Here is a 24,707-nt window from a genome sequence, read left to right as displayed (position 1 = left end):
AGAAAGAAAGAAATATGTTTCAGTCCTGTTTCCTTCTTGATTTTTACTACTTTTTCACGTGAAATTCTAAACAGTCTTAAAAATGAAATTAATAGTCTAATATTATGCTCAAGCATAGGCTCTTATTACATTTTGAATAACTTTATAATAGTAGTAACAGTTTTATAGACGTGAGAAAAATAGCGACGTTAGAACTTTTCAAAGTTATATGGTATCTGGTGGCTGCTGTGTCATATTCAGATGAGTTGGACTGCGACAGAAAGCTTTAACAAAATACTGAGAAATAAGTAATTGCTTGGATGAGGATTAGTTTTTATGAGACTAGAGTTTCTACAGGGAGAGAAGGAGTCATTCAGTATAAGAAGTCAGAAACGCTGTATAAAGTAGCAAGCAGGCTGTTATAGAGAAGTAAAAATAAATAGCCCAATTATTACACCTGGACCTGTCTTTGCAGGGCTATTGCATGAAGGTGGGCATGACTTCTAAATTGGAAAACAAAGAACCCATGTGAGTCTAAGATCCTATGTAAAGCTTGCAAAAGCATAAAGAGCTCACAAGTAAATGTGTTAAGTACATAGTGACTCACAGGAATCCTGTTTGGCTGGTTCTCTGCTTTAGTGTTTTCTGCTTTAGTGTTTCATACACTAAACATCAGGGAAAAAGTATCTGATTCTCCGTAGATGTACCTAGTAGATAAAAGAATAAAAAATTACAAATCGCAGTAAATCTCTATCAGTTAATCATGTAAATGCTGTATTCTGAGTCTTAATTCTGCTTGAAGTATGTCAAGGTGAAAACTGATGGCATATGTCATGTGGTAAGAAGCAGTGTTTAACACAAATGAGGCCATGAGTAAATTAGAAGCATTAATTTCATTGTATATTTATTGATTTGAGATGGTTAATGACATTTTTATTTTATCACAATAATAGTCTGCTGCTTTCAAAAATATGCATGGAGCAGAGTGTAAATCCTGTTTGTTGTACTGCTTCCTTGGCTCATGTCTTTAGCTTGCCTTTGCGTTGAGTGATGCAGAGGAACTGACATTGCAAGGGAGTGTTAAGTGAGGTGACTTTATAAGAAATCAATTTCTAAAATTGCTAATATCTAATGAGAAGACTTACTTAGAGGACTGGATTTTGCTAGGAAAGAAGGAACAGGGATAGGTAGAAATTCTGTGGTATAAGGACCAAAATCCTCAAGTCTAATGTCATACTTCAAAGCGGATATGAATGGCTCTTTTGTTGTCCCTTCCTAATTACCTCCAGGCTGTAGCTGATGACACACAAGTGACTGGAGTTTATGCAAAGATGTGACTCAATTTCTACACTACAGCAAATGATGATAATTTTTTTATGACTGGAGCAGCACAAGGATGGAGTAGACATAAATTTCTAATGCTTTGTACCCAAGAGGAGTATCTCCTTGGATGAGAAAGCCATCTTGTTGACAACTGAGATATTAAGAAATATTTAAATTATGATTTTTTTTCCATACAACCTCAGCACATCTCCAGTAGGGTGTAGCCATACGTGTTACAGAAGTGCTTGCAAATTTACTAATTTATTTAAACTAATTTATTAGATTTTTAAAATGCTCAGCATTTCTTAGTTAAATTTTAGGAGTAAGTGCTTGTGGTTTGGTTTGACAGTAAATGGCTTACAAAAACCAGACTCTTCTTTCCAAGAATAGAATTAATTTGGCCCTGTGTATGGGAGTAAAACACATTTAAGTGCTTCCGTTCTTTGCATTGATGAATTTGTTTTATGCACTCTGAACAAATTTTATTTAGTCCGTTATAATAAAATGCTTTTTGAAAAAAGCATCGCAATGCTTTTATATTTAACACTTAATTTTCTACTCCTTTAAGTTCTGAGTCTTTAAATTAGTTGTTTGTGAAGTGTATTGCTGGTGGAAGCTAGAAGGCTGATTCAGCCTTCCCAGTCAGAGGTGTTCCCACCTGCCAGTTACACCAGTGAGAGGTTCAGCTGCTGCACTTCACCTGAGGCTCAGAGCTGCCCGTCCTGTCTGCACACTGCAGGGGCTTCGTACGGGCATTGTCAGAGCCCTTCTCCACCTTCCCTGGGCAGGGACCACCTTGCATCCCAACTGAGATGAACATTCCAGGATGGCTGTCCCAGTTGTGTCATGGGAAAATTCCCACAACCCTGCCTGATTCCCTGGGGTATTTCATGGCCTCAAAGTGAGTTGTATCTCTTCCTTCGCAACGTACCAATGCTTTGCAGTTTTTGTTGCAGCAATTTATAATGCTTCTTCTGAATCTGTTACTGAGGTAGACTAGGCAACTGTGGCAAGTGGCTTATCACATAGATATCAATGTGATATAAGCTACATGAAATTAAAAAGGCAAGCAATTACTGTATTTTGGTATGCAAATGTAAACTTTTTGTTATTAGTTCTTGTAAATTTTTCTTTCTTTAGTACAGCTCCAAAAGAGTATATATTTTGTTTCCCAAAGGAATGTGCTTGTTTAAAATGTGAACTGTGATGTTTGGATAATTACTACCAGATTGGGCAATGTTAGCTTATTTGGACACACATACTCAAAACCTGTTTTCGGCCATGATTTGCTTTTTTGTACTGTCTAACTGTTGAAGGACTTGCAGCTCTTAACATGGAGGAAAAACTTACAAAAGGTGATTAGGACTTTTTGACCAGGCATAGCCTATCTGTGGCTCTCAAAGCCTTGATTTGCAGGCAGAGCATGGGCTCCCAGACCAACATCACCCCACCTGGCCCAGGAGCAGGAGTGTGCTAGGAAACCTGGAATGGTCAGTCTGGCTAGTTGCATATGCTCTCAAGGAAATACAAAGTTGCCAGTTTGCTGTAAAACTTCATGCTCTTGTATTTGTGGTCTGCAAAGTTGCTGTGGCATACTCGAGGAATGCCCGCCTCTTCTAGCTTGAGAAATGCTCAGAACCTGATGTCTTGGAGGTAACTTGGGTCTGTCTTATGTGAAGATTTGGTATAGGTATGTAGCCAGGAAGGCTGTTTGTTTGTGTGCTTGGCACAAATATCCCTCTTGCTCATTCTGGAATGTGGGCTTTTGTAGAGCTTCCTGCTTTCAAAGCAGAGCAATGGAAACTGTTCAGACAGTGATATGTCCTCACCCTTATTTGTATCTAAAATGACCCCAGGCTGGTCTGTTTGAATCTCAAGCTGTAGCAAAACCAGCTAGTTGCCAGGAAAAATACTCTTAAGCCTGTAAAATTGTTGCATAACTGCCAACAAAACAAACTTCATAGTTTATTCCATTCCTGACTTGGTAGTTTTTGTCATCTTGAAGCTGTTGTGTTCTTTTACCTTCTACCTTGGGCCTCATCTTCCCAAGTGTCTGCTGTGGGCCATATGTCTACCTGAACTTGTCAAATTCTCAAAATGTGAAGGATTCTTAAACTGACTAATCTTTCTCAGAACAAGAAATATGCAAGTCTCCCCCGTTATGCTGAGAACTTTTTTTGTAGCATTCAAAGGCAGAAGAGCACTGGTCTAATATTGCCTGTGGCAAACCTTTTATTCCTAAACTCTGTTCTCATTCTTTCCTGTATCTTCCATGTTTATTGTAGGTTGCACTTTAACTTTCGTTAAAGTGCAACCTACAATAGATTGTTTGTAAATAAGAAAAAAATAGCTACCAAATAATCTACCTGATCTTCACATAAGTTCATAAAATGTACCAGAAGAAATTGTAAAGGGGTATGAAAATCCTTAGTGAGTCTCTGACAGCTAAATGAAGATGATCATAACAATGCAAAATTACTCAATCCTGTATGCTCCAACTTGGTTCTGCTCTTCCAATTTCTGATAGTGATTTTTCAGCTAGAATCTTGTTAAGTATAAGCTAGAAGGTTGCTGGATATTCCAGCCCAAAGCATATGCATACCTGTCTTTAAATACTGAAGATAGGCTCTTATTGGATTATTCAAGTGCTTTTGGTATTTTACTGCATTTAGATTTCAGATTTCAGAAACTTTAAAGTTTTCTTGGGGGAACCCCCATACCTGCAGCTTCAGTTCTCTCAGAACTTAGATAAAAGTTAACTAGTACTAAGTTAACTGCTAGTTAGCCTGATTACTTTAGGTGGCTGCTTATCCATATGAGCAACTTGGTCTTCTTATTTTAGGCTGGCAGGTTTTTTCTGAAGGTATTTGTGAGCAGGAGGTGATGATATAAATCCATCTGGATTTCTTGGATTTGTTAAATTATGAACGGGCAAGCTGAACTGAGGCAACAGGTTAAACGACACCAGTAAAAAGCAACAGGGCTTAGGAGCAGCAAGAAACATGAAAAAGATTACAAAGATAGTGTTACTCGATTTTGTTTTGGATTTTTAGTCTTAGCCTGTCATTAGTCCTTAGTATATGCTGATCACACATGTCCTTTTTGCATCAGATTTCTTTAACTGAAAGCAAATACAAAATGAGTGGACCATGAAGAAGCCCGTTTAGAAACACTAAACAGAAATCTTAGCATGTCCAAAGGGTCTGCATCATGGTACAGCCACTAGGGAGAATTTGAGATCTTTTACTGACAGAGTGGGCTGGAAAAAAGCAGGTTGTGTCCCAGTGTGCAAGGATGCAGCTCAAATAACTCACTGTAGCATTCCCATTTTCATCATCAGATGCTGTGTTCATAGTGGGAGCACTGGCATTGTGCTGGAGTGAGGTAACTCATGTCTCCTTTCTGAGCAGAGCAGGGGGAAGAGCAGGGTAAGTCCTTTCAGTAACAGCTCTCTGCTCTCCTGAGAATTAACTGTGGAGGTGAGGTGTGGTTTTCAGTCTTAGCCACTGACACTGTAAAAAGCTTCTAAGTGCTTGATATAAAACTGCAACATAGCTGGTTGCTAGACCTATCAAAGTATAAAGTGTCCAAAGAATTGTTAAGATTGCTTAAATTGAATGATTAAAGGGGAATCTTTCTCATAGAAGGTCAAAAATACAAATATTTATAGTAAAGGGCTGGGAGTTTATTCTAACCAGCCTTTACAGCTGCATAATAATTTCCTAAAACTTGCAAATGAGTGTGTAGCATAAAAATTACTCATTTTGATTAGTCTTGTGTCAGACCTTAATACATTACTGGGTTTTGGGTGCTAATTCTTTCTAGTTTTTCTTAAGAATGGTGTATTTTACTGCTTTATTTGTTCTGCAGACATGCAGTGACTATTCCCTGCCTCCAGGCTGGGGTACTCTTAAGATGTAAGCCTGTGGTCAGGCTGCAGTGAGAGTGACCAAGGGCAAAGGGGGAGTTTGCTGTAAAGGCGATGTTTTCCCTGGGGAGAACCAGCTGTACGTGTGGCTCAACCAGTGTGAAAATTCATCTGTTGTGCTCGGTTGTGGACAAGTCTCTGGATTTTTGAACTAGTGGTTGTTTTTTGGTAGTTTGTTTGTTTGGTTGGGTTTTTTTCCCTTTTCCCTAATGTATCCTTGCTAAAGAAAAAGCATGCAGAATGAGTTTCAACCTGTGCACTGGGGCTGTTGAACATAAGCCTGGGCATTGACAGCAGCAAAGCTGCTCTATCTGTGGCTCTCCCATTCGGTTTAGGCCTCCTGTGGCTTATTTTTGAATCAACAAATTAAGCTTGAAAGCAGCGTACAGCAAGCTCGAAAGAGCTAAAAATAAGCTCGGTTATCTGCAGAGAAGGGCAGTATTCCCTCAGTGATCTCGTCTGCTGTCGGAGCAAGTGGAGATCGATCGATCTAATGTCTGGGCTCGCCTTTCATAAAAGAAGGGCTGTGGCTTTAAGTAGTCGCTGGCTGCCTGTGCCAATTGCAGAAGCTGCAGTATCTGCCGCTGTCGGGAGCGCCGGGCGCGGACGCAGGCTAACCTGCGGAGGCACGGTCCGGCCCGGCGCTCGGCGCTCGGCCCCGGCCGGACCTGCCCGGCTCGGTGGTGCCGCCCCAGCCGCGCGTCGCCGATGAGGGCCGGGGGGCCGAGCGGGGGGCTGCCGGCGCTGGAAGATGGGCTGCTCTAGCAGCAAGCTGTGCCTCTATTCTCAGTGCGCTGCAGCAAGGGTAACGAGTGTTTGTTTGCCGGGAGCGCGGTGAGGCGCCCCGCCAGCCGGAGCGTGCCCGTGTCACCTCCGCGCCGTGCGGAGCCGAGACCGCCGCGCCATGGGCGGCTCTGCCCTGGCCCTGCCCGCGCCGCGGGTCTGGGCACGGCGGCCTGGCCGCCTCCTCCTGGCCGGGGCACAGCTCCTGGGGAAAGCAGGGAGATGGGTGCTTCTGCTTTGTTACGGTCTGCTCGCACATCCGTTGTGATTCTCTCCCTATAAGAAACACCGTCTCTCTTAACATTAGGAACTGCACACCGCAGGGTGGGCTGTGTTCAACTTTGAGCAGGGCTGTGCCTTTTCTTCTTGGAAGACTAAGCATTTAGCGAAGTTGTTGGTTTTCTGTTTGAGTAAGCTTAAGATAAATATTTAATGCATGCCTCTTTCACATATACACTATACTTCTGTGCCCTTGACATCTACCACTTGATTTGTTCTGGAGGCTTATGTTGCTACACCCACCATAAAATATATAATTAATTGCTGCAAATTAGGATTTTAATTGCAGAGCTGTCCTGGAAAAAGCTGTTCTTTGTTTTAAAGTATAACTTCCTTAACAACAGAAGAACATCTGTGTATATTGTGACAGCTGAACTGTTATCCTAAATGAGTCATACCTTGGCTTCTTGCTCCTGCCTCTTGTTTTTCCTACAGAACGCATGGAAGTTAATTATTGGAAGGTGCCCTGCTCAGACCACTAGTAACCAAATGTTTGGGGTTTTTTGTTCTTTTCTCTGCAGAGGGAGGAAGCACTGAAGCAGCGGAAAGATTTATCTCAAGAACTACTTAACCTTCGAGGAGAACTAGGTAAGAATTTATTTTTGTATTCATCATGAGAACAGAAATGCAGCAAAGCAGATCTGCAGAAGACAGATGCCCTGGTACTGTAATGGCAGTCATTTAATTCCCTGACTGAATTCCGCTCAGATGCTTTAAGCGCTGCGGAGCCCTGACAGCGTGACCCCAGGTTCACCGAATTCCTGGCACTGATCTGACTGTGCCTTGCAGGGCCTCCTTACAAACATGTGTCTGATGACCAAAGCACTCACTTCTGAAAAATGGGAGGATGGCTGACAGCATATATACTTTTGATCCTTAATTCATTTGTATGCCGTCTTCTAGACATTTACTGGCAAAAAATTCATAAACCTGTAAAACATACTGTGCAAAATCTGCATTTTTGCCTTAGTGACCTGTTGGTGAATGAGTGTAAAATTAACAGAAGGAAATGCTTTCAGGCTGATGAGATTAAATCTTTGAACTCATCCTAGTGGATGGCTGTAACATGAAATTGAGCTATTATGTGCAGTGGCTGGTTTTGCCAACTTTGAATCTTGATGTAACTGCATTTAGTGGTAGCTCCATGTAATGTATTTGAACTTAGCAGATGTTCCAGGCAGGTTTCAGTAGGGGCTGTCTTTGAAAGAGCCTGGCCTTCCCCTGCCTTTGCATCCCTCTGTCCTCCTTGTGCCAGCATTGCTGCAGGGGCAGCCATGTCCCCACTGATGCAGTGAGCTGCCTGGGGACCTAAGCCAGCTGAAACTATTGGCTGGTAGTGCTGTTTTGCCAAAGCTGCCTGGCCTGACTTCAGTATGTGACTGAAGGAATACTGGGACTGGAGTCTGCAATCTCTAATGTGGAAGGAGTTGCAGGGTGCAGGGTCATGTCTCCCATCAGCTGCAACTGATGTTTCTATTACCCTAAAGTGACAAAAGGACTAGAGTTTTAATGTGGAAATGGCCTTCTTGCATCACTAAAAAGTTGTGTTATAAACTTAATAAACCTGATTTCTTTTTATTTATGTACTTAATATGATTCTCTGAGCAACCCCATTTGTTTACCGCAAGAAAATTACTTCAGAAGGATTGCTATCAGAGCAAAAAAGTCTCTTTCCTTCTCTAGGCTTGCATCTTTAATATTAGTTTTCCTTTATCAACCTAGATACTATGTTTAACACATATCTAGAAAGGGAAAATTCTGCTTAGATGGGTAGACCAAAAGCTGGCTAACACTTTTGCCCATTACCACATTTGAGGGTTTTGGTGGGGTTTGAGTTTTTTGGTTTTTTTTTTTTTTTTTGGATGCTTAGCTCTTTGTAAGGATACCTCATGCTTAAATGAGCTTTCCATAAACTTATCTTCTTGCTTTGATTAGCAGCCTGCTGAGCTCATAAATGAGACTCCCATTGCAAGCATGTGCCATTCAGTAGGTTGATAACTAGAAAAAACTAGAAAAATGCAGCTGTGCCTGATGGATCCGTGACACCCGAGTGCCCAGAGCTCTCAGACAGGGATGGTGGCTGATGTGCTGCTGGATGGCATCGTCAGCTGTTCCCCTCACAGGGCTGACCTTCCTGGGTTAGTTCTGCAGGAGCATCTGAGTGGCAGCCTGGGGCTCACTTCCCTTTGTAAGGTTTCCAGACCATGGTTTCATGAAGCTTTTATTTATTTTCATGCAGCTCCTTTGTCTTAACCATGTCACATGTCTAGCCTGTCTGTACTGCTCTCCTCAGCATGTAAAGGGAGTGGATTTAAATCACAGAAATGAAAACCTATCCAGGTCTTCAATTCTTTCTAGCTTTAAAAAAAACTTGGTTTGGGTTTTTTCTTTTTTAAGTTAAGTTAATAATTTGTTGACAAGGTGTGAGAAAGGCATTCTTAAAACAGTAGCTTTAGCTGAAAATAATCTGCTTAAATACGTACCTGCTAATCAGCTTTCTGTTGACACTGTTAAATGGATACAGGTGAACTTAACATTTCCATAGACTGTTTTGACGTAAGTACCGTGAATTTTCACTCACAGTATGATCTAAGCATATGTTTGCTGGGAAAGTTAAATGCAGTTTGAGTCTTATTTTGGCCATGTAGATGTTTTGTGAAGTCCCAGCTGCCATGTTTTTAATGACTGTTGGTCTGTAGTTTGGGGCCAGGCAGTCTAAGAGGAACTGGGTGTGCGCAGCCCAGTGGAGTCTGTTCCCTGCATGCTGCTGAGTTTGAGAGTCTCCTGAAGCTTATACAGTTTAGACTTCTCAGTTTCTTACTTTGAGTTTAACTGTGTACATCCCAAGCTCCTTGATTCACCTTGCAAGACCAAATTGACTTGCTGTCAGATGGTCTGTTTTGCTGTATTATTGTGTATGATCATTTCTACCAAAATACCTTTTTGTTTAGTGGTTTAAATACACATTTCTGTCCCAGAATGTGACTGCACCAGAGCCAGAGGGGTGATGATTGCCAGACAATGCTTTCTGCTCTCAGTAACTGGAAACATGTGCAAGGATTAGCAGTGATAAGTATTTGGGGATGGGCTTTTCCAAAGGGAGTTCAAATTCAATAACAGTTGGGTTTTGAACTTGGACTTCCTTAAAATCTCCGGCTACAAATACTGGTTTGAACAAAAGCACCATAGTTCTGGGAGCCTGGAGCAGCTAAGGATGTCCTGATTGTGAACTGTTTCTCTTCTTAAGATGCAAGCCTGTGTGTAAACTTCTAGTTACTTGTTTAATTATGTGAGTAGAAATTGCAAGGGCTGCATATTTCTTGAGAGGTATGAAACTGTTCCTCTAAATCAATTGCACTGCAGATTGCTTCAGAGCCTCCTTGCAATCATGCTGGATGTGATCCACCTCAGTCCTGCTACAAAATAGCAGGTGCAAAGTTGACTCAGCCGGTGCCAACCTTGGCCCTTTGAACATTTCCATTGGTGAGCCTGTGTGTGCCCTGGACAGGCAGCCAAATGCCAAACCCTTCTTTCTCACCTCCAGCTGCTGCATGGCAATTGAAAAACTGTATTTCCTTCAGAATGCCTTCGATGTTCTTTTTTATTACTAAATTATCTTCAAGATGCTTTGGAAGTTCAGATAGAAGAGACTGTTGTGTTCTACAGTGAATGTGTGTGATTTGGTTTTCAGGCTAAAGTGATCCTTAAAAATACTTAATAGTAGGTAGATGTTTCTTTCACTTACTTGAGCCAGGACCTGACTTGCCACACTAAAAATACTTAACAATAGGTAGATGTTTCTTTCACTTACTTGTGCCAGGACCTGACTTGCCACACTCCATAGACTTGTTTGTTTGCCTGCTTGAACAGTCTGTCACTTGTAGTGTTTGCAGCATAGGGGATGTGAATTTACTTCCCAGCAGAGAAGTGAGTGCTTCATGGTATTTATTCAACCATACCTGCTTAAATGTTGCTTAAAGCAGGATTTTTTGGCTACCTGCCTTGTCTAACTTGCCCAAGAACAAAAATATGCAATGTGGTTTAATGTCCTGAATAATTAGTCTCATTATGGAAGTAACACCAAGAGAAACCTGGTCATAAACTTGAAAGCATGTTTGGGTAGAAGAATTTTCAATATTGAGAATCTGCCAATACCATTATTTAATTATTGTATAGATATAAAAATATGTGTTGTATAGAGAAGGAAATGAGCCTGTCTGTAGCAGACTTATTGGTCAAGTGAACCTACAGCTTGCAGTGTGCAATTAAATGTCCGTGCAGTGTAGTATCATGTAGTTCTAAATACTTGAGCTTTTTTGTGGTAATAATCTCCATTTCACACACACACACACACACACACACACACACACCCCCCCATTAAAATGCTGATAGTTTACTGTCCTAGTGAACTGGTTTAGTATTTCAGACAGCCCAATGCCTTTTCATAAATCATAATAGGCCAGTGAGTGACTTGGACAATTTTATGAAGATAGTAACTACTGTTTGCAAACCCTTTAATTCAGGGTTCCAAAAAATTTATTGTATTTTATCTTAGAGCTATGGTTATGGTAGCTTTTAAAGGAATGTAAGTTGAAAAATGTTTAATCTAAGCAGTTAGGCCATAAGGGCTGAATTTGGATGATGCTTAGAATGAAGAAAAAAAAAGTGAAAGGAGATGCTGCACCATTGTAAGGTCTTATCTCTTGGCTACTTTTAGTGAAAATACAAAATAGCTTTCTTGGAGATACAAAGGCAACTTTTGTAGTCCTCTGTTCAGCTGCAGCAACTATTGCTCTGGTTTGGATGTGCTGCTGTTTGCACTATGCAGGGAGTTTCCATGTGCCTGGTTCTCCATGCTGCTCTTGCAGGCATTTGTTTTATGATTTTGGCACTTGAAAAGCTTCATAGTGAAATATCCAAGATGCAAGTTGGTGATGTTAACTGCTACAAATAAAGGGTAAATTTACATGTCAAAACCAGCATTTCTGCTCTGCAGATTTCCTGTTACCAAATCTCAGAAACTTTGCATGATTTCTAAAAGTCATGGTCAGGCCCAAAAGAACCAGGCTCTGAATTTATAATTAAAGGTGTTAGGAAGCCTAAAAACACAGATTAATCTTGCTCTGTGCTGTACTGATACAGGGAGAGACAGTTGTATGATTGGGAAGAGAGGCTGGGACAACCAAGTGGAAAGAAAATATTCATATTTGGAGGAAAAAATATATTAGTGGCTCTACTATATTAATAAAGAAGTAAAGATTGCTTCTAGCTGCTAAGTATAGCATTCCATACACACTACCCTTAAAACTGTTCTGTGTTACAGGTAAAATGTAACGCTGGACAGACAAAAGGCTAGTGCATTTTTTGTCTCTATGGCTTGATTTTTCCCTGAAATGCTGTTGGACCATTTATTTCCTTTTGCCTTTTCTTTTTTTTTTTTTTTTTTTTGCTCAAGGTTTGTGGTCTAAAGATGTGGAATTGTTAAGAAAAGTGCTTCAAGAAGGGAAAGGAAACAGAGTAGTAGTGTACAAAAACTGTGAAGTATGCACTTCAGGTATCTCTGAAGTGAACGAGACGTTGAAATAGATTTGTGTGTTTGCTACGGGAAGAGCACATGTTCCAGTCAAAGTTTAGCATGAGTTCAGTGAGAATACTCTTCAGTTGAGCAGCAATCAAATTTGGTTAGTCGGTGGCTAAATGACCAAATTAAGGAACTTGGGACAAGTTATGAAAAAGACAACTTTCTTTAAAAAAAGCAGAGCTGTCATAAAATACATGATTCAGTCTGCAGATGGATAGGATTATACAAAATACTTGCTGCGGACATTTCAATTTCAAGTACTTAGACAAGCTTTGGTTTATGGGACATCTCAATTACAATTACATTGTAATTTCAAATTTACAATTCTTTAGTTGGTGTTTTTCCTGAAGTCAGGAAAAACTATGGTCAGTTCTTGCACCATCATGATACTGGGAGTTCACTGGTTGTGTAGTAATTCTGCTTCTTTGGATGGCAGGGATATAAGTCAGGCTTGTGATCTGCAAGGAAGCGTTTCAGCCTCCAGCTTTGTGGAGGCCAGAGTTACCTTTATGGTAACAACTTTTAAATGCTAGTGCAAGTTTCAAAAGTTTTATGTTTGCCTTTGTAACATCAGTCTTCTCATAAATCTGAATTGCAAAGTGCCTGAAGGGAAACTGATGCGTCTGTTTTCTTTGACAAAGGTGTGGTTTGCTATTTGCTTTTTTCTGAAGTGCTTTGCATCATTTGAAGTTCTGCCTGCTGACATTTAAAGATAAGGCAACGATAGGCAGCACATTCTTCTGGCTAACTGGAGGCAAATGAATAGCTCTGGCCTTGCAAATAAGGAATTTGATGCTTCTTCCTCTGTTGGGTTTAAATGAAGTGGATCATTTGTAGCATTTTGCTGCAGTTACCTCAACTAAGCCATGCAAGTCGCCTGCCTCTCAGCTATGCCCTTACTCTGCTATAGAAGGTCAGCTCCATCTGCATGTGGTTGGCTGTGTAATACCTCCATTTGGCTTGCTGCCTGGTTCTTGGCATTGTAATATAACGTCCCCTAACAATGATGTTACCTCTTCTCCAAAAACGTGGCAATGCAGAGTATATATATATATATATATATATATATATATATATATATTCACTAACTTCATGCCCCTGCGATGTGGTAGAAGTATGCAGGCTAATTTTTTTTCCTTTCCCTAAGGGTGCAGTTTTAAGAGAAGTTTGTGAAACAAATAAAGATAGGGGAGGAAAAACTTCTGGTGCTGCTGCAGAAAGTAGCAAAAACTGTGAAATCTGCTTGAGTTGCAGAGAATGTTGTGGTAGGTTTCAGTTGAGCCTCCGTTGCATCACTGCCAGTCAGAGAATGAAGAGCTTGGCCTAAATCTGTCTAGGTCAGCACATCTTTTGCATAGACCCGACATAGCTAAGCTTGCTGTTAAGCCTAATTCAGGTAGACACACATTGACTGATTTCCATGCAGTACAGCTTGCCCTCTTAAAACTTTCTAGTTCCACTGCAGGTTCCAAGTGATGGTGGCAGGGCCAGGACTCTTTACAGTTCACTTAAAAGAGAATGCAAGTATCATCCATCAAGTTACTCACATGCTTTTAATAATCTATAGCAAAGAAGAGTAAGACACGTGTAACTTGAGGCACTCTGCTGGGGCAGGCTGCTTTCCCTTCAGCTGACCCATAACTACTTTGGGAATCAGTCCTTGAGGATACTGTAATTTATTTATCTTAAGGCTCAAACACTGTTGTGATGAGAATTTCCTGTACAGCCTTACAAAAATCCTTGCCTCTTCCCATGCTTTTACATAGAATTTATATTTATACTGTTTGGGCAGTGTGCCAGTCTGCTGTGAAGTGCAGTCATGCATGCATGACTTCTGCCTTTGAAGATCAAGTTAACATTTTAGTTGATTTTTCTCTTAAACAGCCACACATCTGACTAGTTTATTTTAAGCCATAGTACTAGAGTCTGTATAGAACCAGTTTTGCACAAGGTCAGTGATCACACACTTGTGTTAGAGATGCTGTTTCACCTTGCTTCCAGGCTTTGGGTGCAGCGTTTGCTGCAGTGGTATTAACAGTAGGAGCATGACCCCTCCTATTCAGGCCTGGCTGGCTGGACTTGGGAATGCTAGATTTTAAACTCAAAAATGCAAGTTGTTAACTTCTGTTTTGCCTTTCAAGCAGCTGCAAATATGGGGAGACAAACCTAGGCAGCCTTCTTAGCAGACCTGTGTTAATGCAGCTGTAAAGAGAATTGAACAGCATTTCTCTTTTCTTAATACTCTGCACTTTTTGCCTAAAACCATTCTGTCTTGCATATTTAAATATCTTAGGCATAAACACATGAGAGTACCTTTCAGATTGGCAAAGCTGTATCAGGTCCGTGTCAGACTAGAATTGCTTCTCTGCTGTATAGCTGAGTGTGGGTGTCATTAAACATAGAGTTTTCAGGAAATTAAGATTTTCAAATTTAGCTAAGTGATTTAAATGTCAAAAAGGGAAGTACTCTGACAAATATTCTACTGAATGGGATCAAATAAGGTAAAGTAGCAAATGCAATTAATATTTTTCTTGGAGCTTTTCAGTGTCTCTCATGAGACATTCCTCCTTCCATGTCATATCAATCTGTCACTTGTGCTTTTTATGTGGGCTCCTGGCTTAACTGGGTTCAATTAATTCTCAGCCTAAGAAACATGGAATTTGATATTTTTGTGAAGATATTTTCATGTGCTCTTGCAGGCACACATTTAATGGATAAATCATGTTTGTATATAGCCATGTTCCTGTGTAATGTGTTCACTGTTTTTAATACTGTAAATGAAGATGTGACTTTTGTATTGAACTTGATCCAGTTCCTTTCTTTATTTTTTTTTTTTTTGACAACTTCAGTAACCACTTCTGCAGCTTGTGAGAAATTGGAAAGAGACAGGAATGAACTGCAAGTTGCTTATGAAGGGTATTTGCAGAAGTTAAACCAGAAACATAATGATGACTTAGCTGAGGTGGAGGAGAAACTGAAACAGTTTTACACTGCGGAATGTGAGAAACTCCGAAGTATCTGCATTGAGGAAGCTGAAAAGTACAAAGCCCAGCTCCAGGAGCAGGTTTGTAACACTCAAAGTAGAAAAGTTCTCTAGCAACTGCTTTCTACTACAAATGATCCTTCAGAGAATCCTGGGGTTTGCTAATAACAGTTATTTCACCTGAAATTCTACTTCATTGCAGCAATAAAAAATACTTTCACACTTAGCTGTACAGATGTTAGGTTATGTTTAAATATGGTGGAGATTGGTTGTGTTCTGCCAGCTTAAGTTATTTCTAGATCTCCATGGGATATTTGAGCCAGCTAGAGTTTTAAGATTTCTAGACACACACCTGCCCTCTGACCTTGCTTTGCAGCTCCACGTGTGTGAGAGATGCACACATTTTCCTGCTGGTAGCGGTAAACTGTAAGGCATCATTCTCGTTTATTAAGTCTTATACATGGCTTAGCTTCTACTTTTGAATCCTGATAGACCATTTTAAATGTACTTGACAGAGTGCATGAAGTATTGTTTAAAACAATGCTTTAAACAAGGGTTAAGTTGATACATGTAAGGGGAAAAAATCATATTGTCATATTGCAGGTGGACAATTTAAATACCACACATGAAAGCTTTAAGCTGGAACTTGAAAACAGACACTCAGAAAAAGTAGAGGAGCTGAAAAAGGAGTATGAATCCTCTTTTTCAGGCAAGTATTTTGTATTTAAGTATGTATGCTATAGTACTGCTAGTCACAAACAAAAATACTCAGGCATTTTGATCATCATGTCCACTGTCTTTTGTGGCAAGCTATCTTTAAAAACATTGGCTGAATTCCTTTCTTTGGAACTGACAAGTCTTATTTTACATGCAGCAAAAACCATGAAAATGACTTTTCCTTGCAGTAAAAGGCACTTGAACTGCCCTTAAAATCTCAAGTAACTGAATAATTCCTCCCACCCCCTAGTTCTGTAAAGAGCGCCTCAAAACTGAAAATGAGGATAAGCAGGGATGTGTGCTTTCCATAATGACATGGAAACATTAAGAAATATTATACACTGTGTGTTGTACACTGTGGCAGAGGTGTTTTTCAGGGAGGGGGTGGTGATGTGCTCAGGTTTAAATGACATTGCATCTCATTGATTTAAGGGATGATGATTTCCATCCTACTTCCAACTCCACTTGATAGCTAGGTTTTCAGTAATACTTTTTTGTCTTGAAGACTTGTCATGCTTCCATTGCTTTCAAAGAGCAAATTCCTCTGCATGGCATCCGAAGTAGGAAAATAAATGGTTTTTTAGAAGTTTGTGGAAGACACAATTTTAATTTTTGCTGTGTTTCCTTCCATAAACTCAACTTTTGTTGTATGTGACCTGTGCTTAGTAAGTCCATTTGTTGCATGCAGATGAATGCTTTCAAAACTCACAAGCTGTCTGCTAATGAAATGGATATGGGAGGGTACAGTCGGCAAATCTGAAGTGGGAATAAATCTGATACTTCATAAATTCTTTGTGTCAGTTAATGATAAATGTTCTGTGTTGCCATCAGCTGTATCTATGCTTATATTTGTAGGCTGGCTCTTCAGGCTGGTTTTTTTTTTTTCCAAAAAGAATTTTCATTTCTTATGTGGTATTAAAAATCTGCAAAAATAATCTGTTTTAGAGCTCAAGAGTACCCATGAATCTGAAAGGAAGTCGCTTGAAGATTCCTTTAAAGAGAAGCAGGAGTTGCTGGAGGTTTGTTAAAGGGCTGGGTTCATTGCAGCAGTTTAAAACTTGAAAAGCAGTTGGAGATGTGCACTAAATTCTTGACCTAATGATACAATATATTTACATTTCAGAAAAAAATCGATGAACTAAAAAGTGAAAACAACTCTCTGAGTGAGAAGCTGAAATTAGAAGAACAAAAACAAATAGCCAAAGAAAAAGCCAATCTTGTAAGTCTTGATCTTCCAAAGTAATGTGGATGAACAGATCTTGCCTGGGTTTATTTTATTGCATAATGCAAAAAAATTTGCAATGAAGCCTGATAGGGGTCTCATACCCCTATCAGTAATATTAGTAGTAATATTTAGTAATATTTTTTTGTAATATTAGTAATTAGTAATATTTTTTTGTAAATGGTTCATCTGCCAGAAGTTTCTCACAAGCACTGTGATGCTGTGTATTAAATTTACCATTATAATTCTATAAAGCTGTTTAGTATCTAAGTCAGGGGTGTAAATAATAGCCTAAGCTAAATTGAAGACCCATGTGTGTACAGGAGTTGTACCATAGCATTTTTCAGGACAGCTGGTAACTGCTGTACTGGTGCTGTGATCAGTGTGGGCTTGCATCACTGCTGCAAAGCTCATTTCTAATGCATTTATTCAAATGTTGATTCGTACTTTTTGCTGATTTATCCTTCAAAGAAACTTTTATTTCCTCCCAAGACTGCTCTTGCTTGTGATGCTCCTGGGATAGAAATGTGTTCTGAGAGAGGGTTTATTTATGCATCAAATGTGGGGGGTTAGACACAAAAATGTTTATCTTTCTGGTTACCCAGAAGTAAGTGGAATACCAATAGTATTGTTTATTCCACAAAGAGAAATTCCATGCTTAAAGACTCACTTAGGATGCCTGTAGTGGAAGTTGCCTTCGTTTTCACTGGAATTTGTTTTGTTTTCTCTTATTGCTTATTCAAGTGGCAGGACAGAGCTACCACAAGAAGGATTTGCAACCACAATATCTTGCTGTGGCAGGGGGAGTTTGAACTGTAATTCCACAGGCACACTCAGATGTTGCTTAAATTAAAGGAGCACTAGCCAAAAGCCTTTACATAGCTGCAAATGGGCTTTGTGCTTTCCTGGCAGCATAAGATGCATGATAAGCTTGAGACTTCTCTTTGGAAAAGCACCAGTTTGACTCAGCATACTCTTCTGTACTAAACACAAATTCCGCTGTACCAGAATTCCCAATAGACCTTTGAATAGACAAATTAGAGAGAATTGAATAGATTTCCACCTCTCTGGTATAATTTAGATAGTGTCACTTGATATTCCCAGTTTGCTAAAATCTTATGTAGGCCTTTCAGTCTTTTTATTTGGCTATGTGTTCTCCTCTGAGTAGCTAATGTGGGGGCTCAGACTTAACTTTAAAAACACATTTTAAGACCATTGGGCTTGAGGAGGGAAGGACAATAAATTGAATATTCAACATACTGTAACATTTAAACTTTTCAGGATTGCTTTTCTTGTTAGCTCCTAGATTCCATGTTAAAGTCACAAAACAGGAACAGATTATCTGCTGCCTTCACGGAGGCAGCGCAGCATGCTTCACCCTCGCACAGACTTCTCAAAAGAAGTTAAACAAGAACCACTACTGTAACAGGCCATAAAAACAAGCAGGAGAATGAACTGTGTAGGTGATGAAGCCCCTATTACTTGTGACATGTCCTGGCCCTGTCCTTCTGGGACCACACCCCACAAGACTGCAGGCATTGCCCTCCTGTCCGAGGTTTCTGGTGTGGCAGTGAAGCTGTTACTCAGTGTTGGTGCACTTGTGTTCTTACCCAAATGCACTAAAACAAGTTTTGTTTGATTTTGAAGATAAACTTTGTTACACAACATACTTAATCATTGATTGAGTTCAGCTCATGTTCCGTTCTCACTACCTGGAAATGGACTAAGACGTGCTTTATTTTCCCCTTTTTTTTGGCTGTGACTCCCTGGAAATGCAGAGAATGTGTTCTACTCTGCAGTGTTTGAATAGCTTCTTACTCTGGAGAACAGGTCCTCGAAGCAACCACATCTTACCCTGCTCTGGCCTCCTCCTGCTCTCCCTTCCATTCCCCAGAAAGCAGTACAGAGAGGAAAAATAAAAAAGTCCTAACTTGCTATATTGTAGATAAGTTATGGATGTGTACCAGTGTAAGATTTATATGTATAATTGCATTTTCAGGCTTCAGAAGAACTTTCAATTTCTGATTATGAGCCAGATACCTTCAAACCAGGGAAGATAAGCTACAGACAAGTTCAGAACTTAAATTTCTGGAGCTTTCTTGAACTATTCCAGTGCCTGTAAACTCTTCAAATGTTTACTCTAATTATCTCTTGGGATGGGTTATGAGTAATATGAAATAAATTTTGGAACTCCTAGCCTTAAGGCTTTGGGCACTCCTGCGAAACAAGTTTTGTTGTGACAGGATTCATGCCTTCCTTTGATTCACGAGAGTTTTTCATGTCTGTGCATTAAGTGTTTTCTGAGCAACTTCTAATGAAGCAACTGTAACTGTCCACCTACCCTGAAGGATAAACAAAAACCAAGGAGAAAGTGATACCAGATCTTGTTATTTATTCTAGTGTTTGACTTGATTTCACTTAAATCCAGTAACTTGTTACTGCAATTATTTCCTTGTTTTTTCTAAATAGCAGAGAAATATCTAAATTATTCCTGAAATTCTGGGTACTGAGCAAACTCTCTGGCAATCTTTCAGAAAAACCCACAGATTATGTACCTGGAACAGGAGCTGGAAAGTTTGAAAGCAGTGCTGGAGATCAAGAATGAGAAACTCCATCAGCAGGATATAAAGCTAATGAAGATGGAAAAGCTGGTGAGCATTCCTTGGGGTCTGGCAGGCTGGGGCTGTATCTCTGACTTCAGTTCCTGTAACGAACTTGGGCTGGACAGACTTACATGCAAGAATTAATCTTTTTTGTTTAAAAGGAAACAGGAATTCATGATGGGACATGCTGACACTGCAGGTAAATATAGCTAGGATGGGATATATGTCAAGAGGTGAAAAGAATGACCTGATGATCTAAATGACCTTTAAACATCTTAAGACAACTACTGGTTTGCATAAACAATTGCTATGTTAGTACAGATTATCTGGGAGCCTCTTCCCCTGAACAACAAAATTCTTACCTACTACATTGCTCAAGTGGTATCGAAGATAGGTTGCAGTGTCAGGAAACCATTAACAAGGAAATGATCCTAATTTAACAAGAAGAGATCACATATGAAATGGAGTAAGTCTTGATTAGCTTAGGCCGATCACTTTAGCTTCTAAGCTTTGCTTAGCTGCGTGGCTGTCTTCCTGACCTGTGTGCGATTCCACTTGAAAAGTCAATTTTGGAAGCAGGACTTGTAATCACTTAGCATGCTTTTATTTGTGACAGGACGGGGTCCTTCTGGGTGGGGCCTTTGAACACTGTTGTAATTCTTGCTTAAGCAAGACTTTAATGAGGAAGTATAGAAAGAGGTTTGGATACAAAGGAACACATTGATGTCAGCTGTTCAGAATTGTGCAGCAGTGTGTGTTACCCTAGTCTACAATTACTAGCAAATTGCTAGCAAACCTGCATGTTTGCCAACAGACTTTGGCCACAGTGTAGAAGGCTTGGACCATGCAACCACTTAATCACTTTTATTTTTGACAAAGTCCTCCAGCAATGATGTGGAATCAGAAGAGCAATAGAAAAAGCTGTTTACTCAAGCAAACTCTTGAATTTGTTGTTATTTCTAGACAGTCTTCTGTCTAGAAAGGTGCTACAGTGTCTAAAACTGCTGCCCATCACTGACAGAAATTACTGGAATGTGCTGGTGAACAATAGATCCCTTACCCAGTCCTCCTTGTTGGCATCTAATCAGCACAAGTGGCCAAGCAGCAGTGTTATGCAAGGATAAGGTAAATAGGGTATTTTTGTAGGCACTGTAACAAGCTCTGCTAACTCCTGATTGTCAACATCTGTATAGCTGAGTCAGAATCTTGATGAGTGCATGCATGGATTTTACTTCAAATTGTGATCTTCTTTCCAAGGTGGAGAACAACACAATCTTAATGGATAAGTTAAAGAAGGTTCAACAAGAAAACGAAGAATTAAAAGCTCGGATGGACAAACACATGGAGCTTTCAAGGTGAAAAATATCTCTGGACACTTATATGCCCTTAATCAAGGGGAATGGGTTCCTGTGACAAGAAAGACAATTCTCTTGAAGTATTGGTGAATGCAATTTTTTAGTACTCTGCGAAAGAATACATCCATTTCTTCCCCACTTGAATCTCTATAAAATGTGCATTCCTTTATACAGTTAACAAGCAGCAATATTTTGAAAGGGGATAAAGGTTTAGTATGTTCTTCAGTAATCCAGTATTTTAGGGAAGAAACAGCAACTCAGAAATACCATCATACAAAGATTTTCCTTTTTTAAGTACTACTGGCTTGTAAGCTAGACTTGGGTCATACTTATAACCACTTCAGTGAGTGATTTGTCCCCACTTTAGATTAGTGTGGTTTATTTAGCAATAACAGTAATATTTAACATTAATAAAACCGGGCTGAGCTCCTCCTAACGGTTGCTTAAATGGATGGCCTGACTCTTCCAGTGTGAAGGAATCTGTAGCTTCTCTGTTGAGCTGAGCCTGCAACAAGACCCAAAGGCTCCAGCACAGCCATTTAAAAGCATGTGTTGTTCAAGCAGGACAAGCCTCACTTTTCAGATGCTTTTTCTGGTCCTTAGGGATGTTTCTTACTGGGACTTTCTCCTGCTTTCTAAAAGCTACCAGTTTAAATACAGCTAGGATGAGAACATGCTCAGACCTCCTATTAAAGCTGGAATTCAGTTGTGAGCCAAGCAAAGGTTTATGCACTTTCAAACCTTTCTTTAAGTTTGAATACTGCAGCCTCCAAGTTGAGTTATGTGTTCTGATGTAAATCTTCCATTTGCAGGCAACTTTCTACAGAGCAAGCTGTTTTACAGGAGTCACTAGAAAAAGAATCAAAAGTAAACAAACGCCTGTCAATGGAAAATGAAGAACTTTTGTGGAAGTTGCACAATGGTGACCTATGCAGCCCAAGAAAACTGTCTCCCAGTTCTTCATCTGTGCCTCTTCAGTCCCCACGAAATTCTGGTAACTTCTCTAGTCCTGCAGTGTCACCAAGATGACATCTCTTGAGAGAAAGAGGGGCCTGCATTTCATTTCTTATCTGCAGAACCTTTCCTAACTTTAATCACAGGAGCAAGAGCTATATTAGCCGCCTATGACAACTAAACATAACTGGAAACTATTTGGTGCAAAAACAGCGATAGGAGACTGTGAATACGGGAGTAAGACATTCACTCCTCCCAAAAAGACTTATGACCTCTATGGACATCGTTGCACAAAGCACTTACAGAGCAAGAAAAGACTTGTTTGTTGCCTTTTCACCTAACCATAAGAAGAAGCTCAGGGGCTTAGAGATAAAGATCACAACCTTTATAATACGTTCCTTATCACCGACACTTTTTTAAGGCTGTGTGTGTGTGCGTGTGCCGTGGATGGAATGGGTGTAACACACTGTACGTGTGTCTAATGCTGCCTTCTTTGCTGTGTACGTAATAAAGGATAAAAGCTGAAGACTATACATTGACATGTATTTCCTTGATACTGCTCTCAGTATGCATGCTTAATAGTGTACCCTCGCCTGGGAATGAGGAGAAGCTGCCAGTGGTACCATAGGATAGTTTCTTCATCATTCTGGCTGGCAAAAATGGCATGAAGAACTTTGTCAACTGACTCATTAGCGTCTTGGCCAACCTGAGTATGCAACTTTGAATTAATTTTAAAATCAAATTGAATTGCAGCCATATTTTGCATGGGTTCTTGGTTTCATGTCCTTGCACAACTCTGCCATTTATGAGAACTTTTTTTGCAGGGCGCAATGGACTTTGGATTTCAAGTCAATAGGGTTGTAGTCAGAACCCCCGTAGCCCTCAAAATCACAAGGTCTTAGCCGAGTTGCAAGTTTAGAAGCCTAGACCTAACATCTTACCTGCTGAAAAGGAAGCAGTGATTTCCCCAAAATAGTATGTCTGTTCCTGATGATAAACAAGATGTAGATTTGAAAGCCAAAGATAAATGCAATAATTGTAACTAGCTGCATTCTTAATTCAGTTCTCAAGAAGACTAAGTAATTTGTGAATTCCAATGTAGCTGGTGACACACTTTGCCTTTTTAAGCATTTGTATTAACTTTCCTCAGGGTTGACTAAATTCACCTGAGGATAAGGTGGTATTTTATCCTGCTAATTCTGCCATACTTTCCCTTTTAGACTGCAGGATATTGGTATTTTGACAGTTCATCAGGTGAAAAATCCCGTACAAGAGATTCTGTAGAGCAGGGGAAAAAGTTGTCCTGGCTGCTGGAACTGGAGGATGAGGGTGTCAGCAATTCTGGAAATACCACATGCTGAGTTTCGGCTTCAACAGGGTAACTGGATAGCCTTGCTCCACCCTGGATCAGACCTGTTTAAGATGACTGCTCTGTACCTACTAAAACAGGTTCAGCTTCAGATTAGTCTTAGAAAATACTACTGATGCTTATAGTAGCTTGGGCTTCATGGTAGGGCCAGGATGTTGTTACACTGCTGGTTAGCTAATGCTGGTAGCTGGCTAAGTTTCCCTGTCTTTTTCAGTAGCTTGGGGACAGGAATCAAGGGCATGGGAAAGCATTTAGGGAACTCAACTGGAGAACCACTTCAAAGTATTTTACCTAAGACTTCCAAAATCTTGGCTAGTAATGAGGAACACAGACATAGAAACAACACTTAACGGTGCTCATACAGTAAGTAAATTTGTAATATATTTAAACTTGTGATTGACTGTTTCATCATTAAATTTACTTAACCCTCTCATAATGTACAAGTTAAGGGTGCCATTTCTATGGAACATTATGCTTTCTTTTAATCCTTTTTAGGGCACTGTACATACCACTTATTAGTGGTGTCAGTACTTAAAATGTTTACTAGGAGGTTCAAATTTAACTATGAAAATCCTGTGTTGGCTACAACTTGGCTTTAAGTACATCTCAGAACATTCTTACTTCCTATGGTCAAAGAGATTTGATTGCATGTATTTGAGCTGAAAGCTTTACAATAAATGTTTTGTACTGACTGAAGGATTTTTCTTCTGCTTGTATTAGTCAAAGGATCTTTAATCTAAGGAGGAACATTTTTCCAGTTACTAAAAACTCTTGGTATCTGAGCAGCACAACAAAACAGCAATGGTGAAGCTTCACGGAACAAATTATTAGTGTTCAGCTACTCCTTAGAAAATTTTCCCCTTGTTACTCTACTTGTAGGTCGAAGGTAATGGAGCTTGCTTGTGATTCTTCAGAACATTCTGCCTGTGAGAAAAGCCCCAGTTAGAGGTTAGCAGGGTAACAGGTCCTGTCACAAGACACTTACTTACCTAGCCACCAGTAAGAACTAAAGTAATTTAGTTGCATGCCTCAAACCATTCAAGCAGAGTGCACACAAATTTTGAAGGTTAAATGTGGCATAGCCCTTCCTGTAGAGCAAGAGCAGAGAAAGCTTTTCCAGGCTACTGTACAAAAAAGTAAGTATGGTAGAGACCGTTAATAATTTGTTGATAATTTACCTCCACAGTACAGGTGACTCTTCATGTCTAAACTGCTTGCAAGTAGACTCTTAATGCTTTTATGAAGAAATGAAGACTGCTTGTATATAGAAATCAGATTTCAGAAATACCTGTTTAGTGTTTGTCCTGTTGGTCTCAACAAATTAAATAATTCTGATAACCTGTAATTACTGTTTTAATGTTTTTCTCTGTTTGAGTATTAGTATTCCAAGCTTTAACCTAAGTACCACGTATTAGAAAAGACTTTGTTCAAACCAGTAACTTTTACATATTTGGGTTTTTTTTCTTTAGTATAAGGTTTCCTTCAGGGAAAGCTAGAAACTTCATCATCATCATAAGCCAAAGGTCAAGCAATTGAACAAGTGATTGTCTTCAGATACTCAACTTTACTCTCAGTTCCAACTCTAATGATAAGTTTCAGAGGATGCTACGGTGACATTTAACAGCTGTACC

General features: G+C 39.8%; 1 protein-coding gene across 9 annotated transcripts in view; it reads left to right on the top strand.

The window, feature by feature from the left end:
* The window catches only part of MTUS1 (microtubule associated scaffold protein 1), a 115,933-nt gene extending 93,693 nt beyond the window's left edge, over positions 1-22,240 (top strand). For 8 of the 9 annotated variants that reach the window (XM_030271178.4, XM_072928245.1, XM_030271177.4 and 5 more), the window contains 8 exons: positions 6,814-6,880; positions 14,723-14,937; positions 15,460-15,565; positions 16,519-16,592; positions 16,697-16,792; positions 19,330-19,446; positions 20,656-20,753; positions 21,566-22,240. In XM_030271178.4, the coding sequence (XP_030127038.4) occupies positions 6,814-6,880; positions 14,723-14,937; positions 15,460-15,565; positions 16,519-16,592; positions 16,697-16,792; positions 19,330-19,446; positions 20,656-20,753; positions 21,566-21,782 (990 nt within the window). In that variant the 3' untranslated portion in view covers positions 21,783-22,240. Of the gene's footprint in view, positions 1-5,717; positions 6,036-6,813; positions 6,881-14,722; positions 14,938-15,459; positions 15,566-16,518; positions 16,593-16,696; positions 16,793-19,329; positions 19,447-20,655; positions 20,754-21,565 lie in introns of those variants that run through there. The other variant, XM_030271181.4, reaches the window with a different exon arrangement.
* Positions 22,241-24,707: the final 2,467 nt, after the last annotated feature.

Source organism: Taeniopygia guttata, chromosome 4, assembly GCF_048771995.1.
Source record: "Taeniopygia guttata chromosome 4, bTaeGut7.mat, whole genome shotgun sequence".
Lineage (NCBI taxonomy): Eukaryota > Metazoa > Chordata > Aves > Passeriformes > Estrildidae > Taeniopygia > Taeniopygia guttata.
The sequence above is the reverse complement of the archived record's forward strand: the minus strand, read 5'-3'. Positions and strand labels throughout refer to the sequence as shown.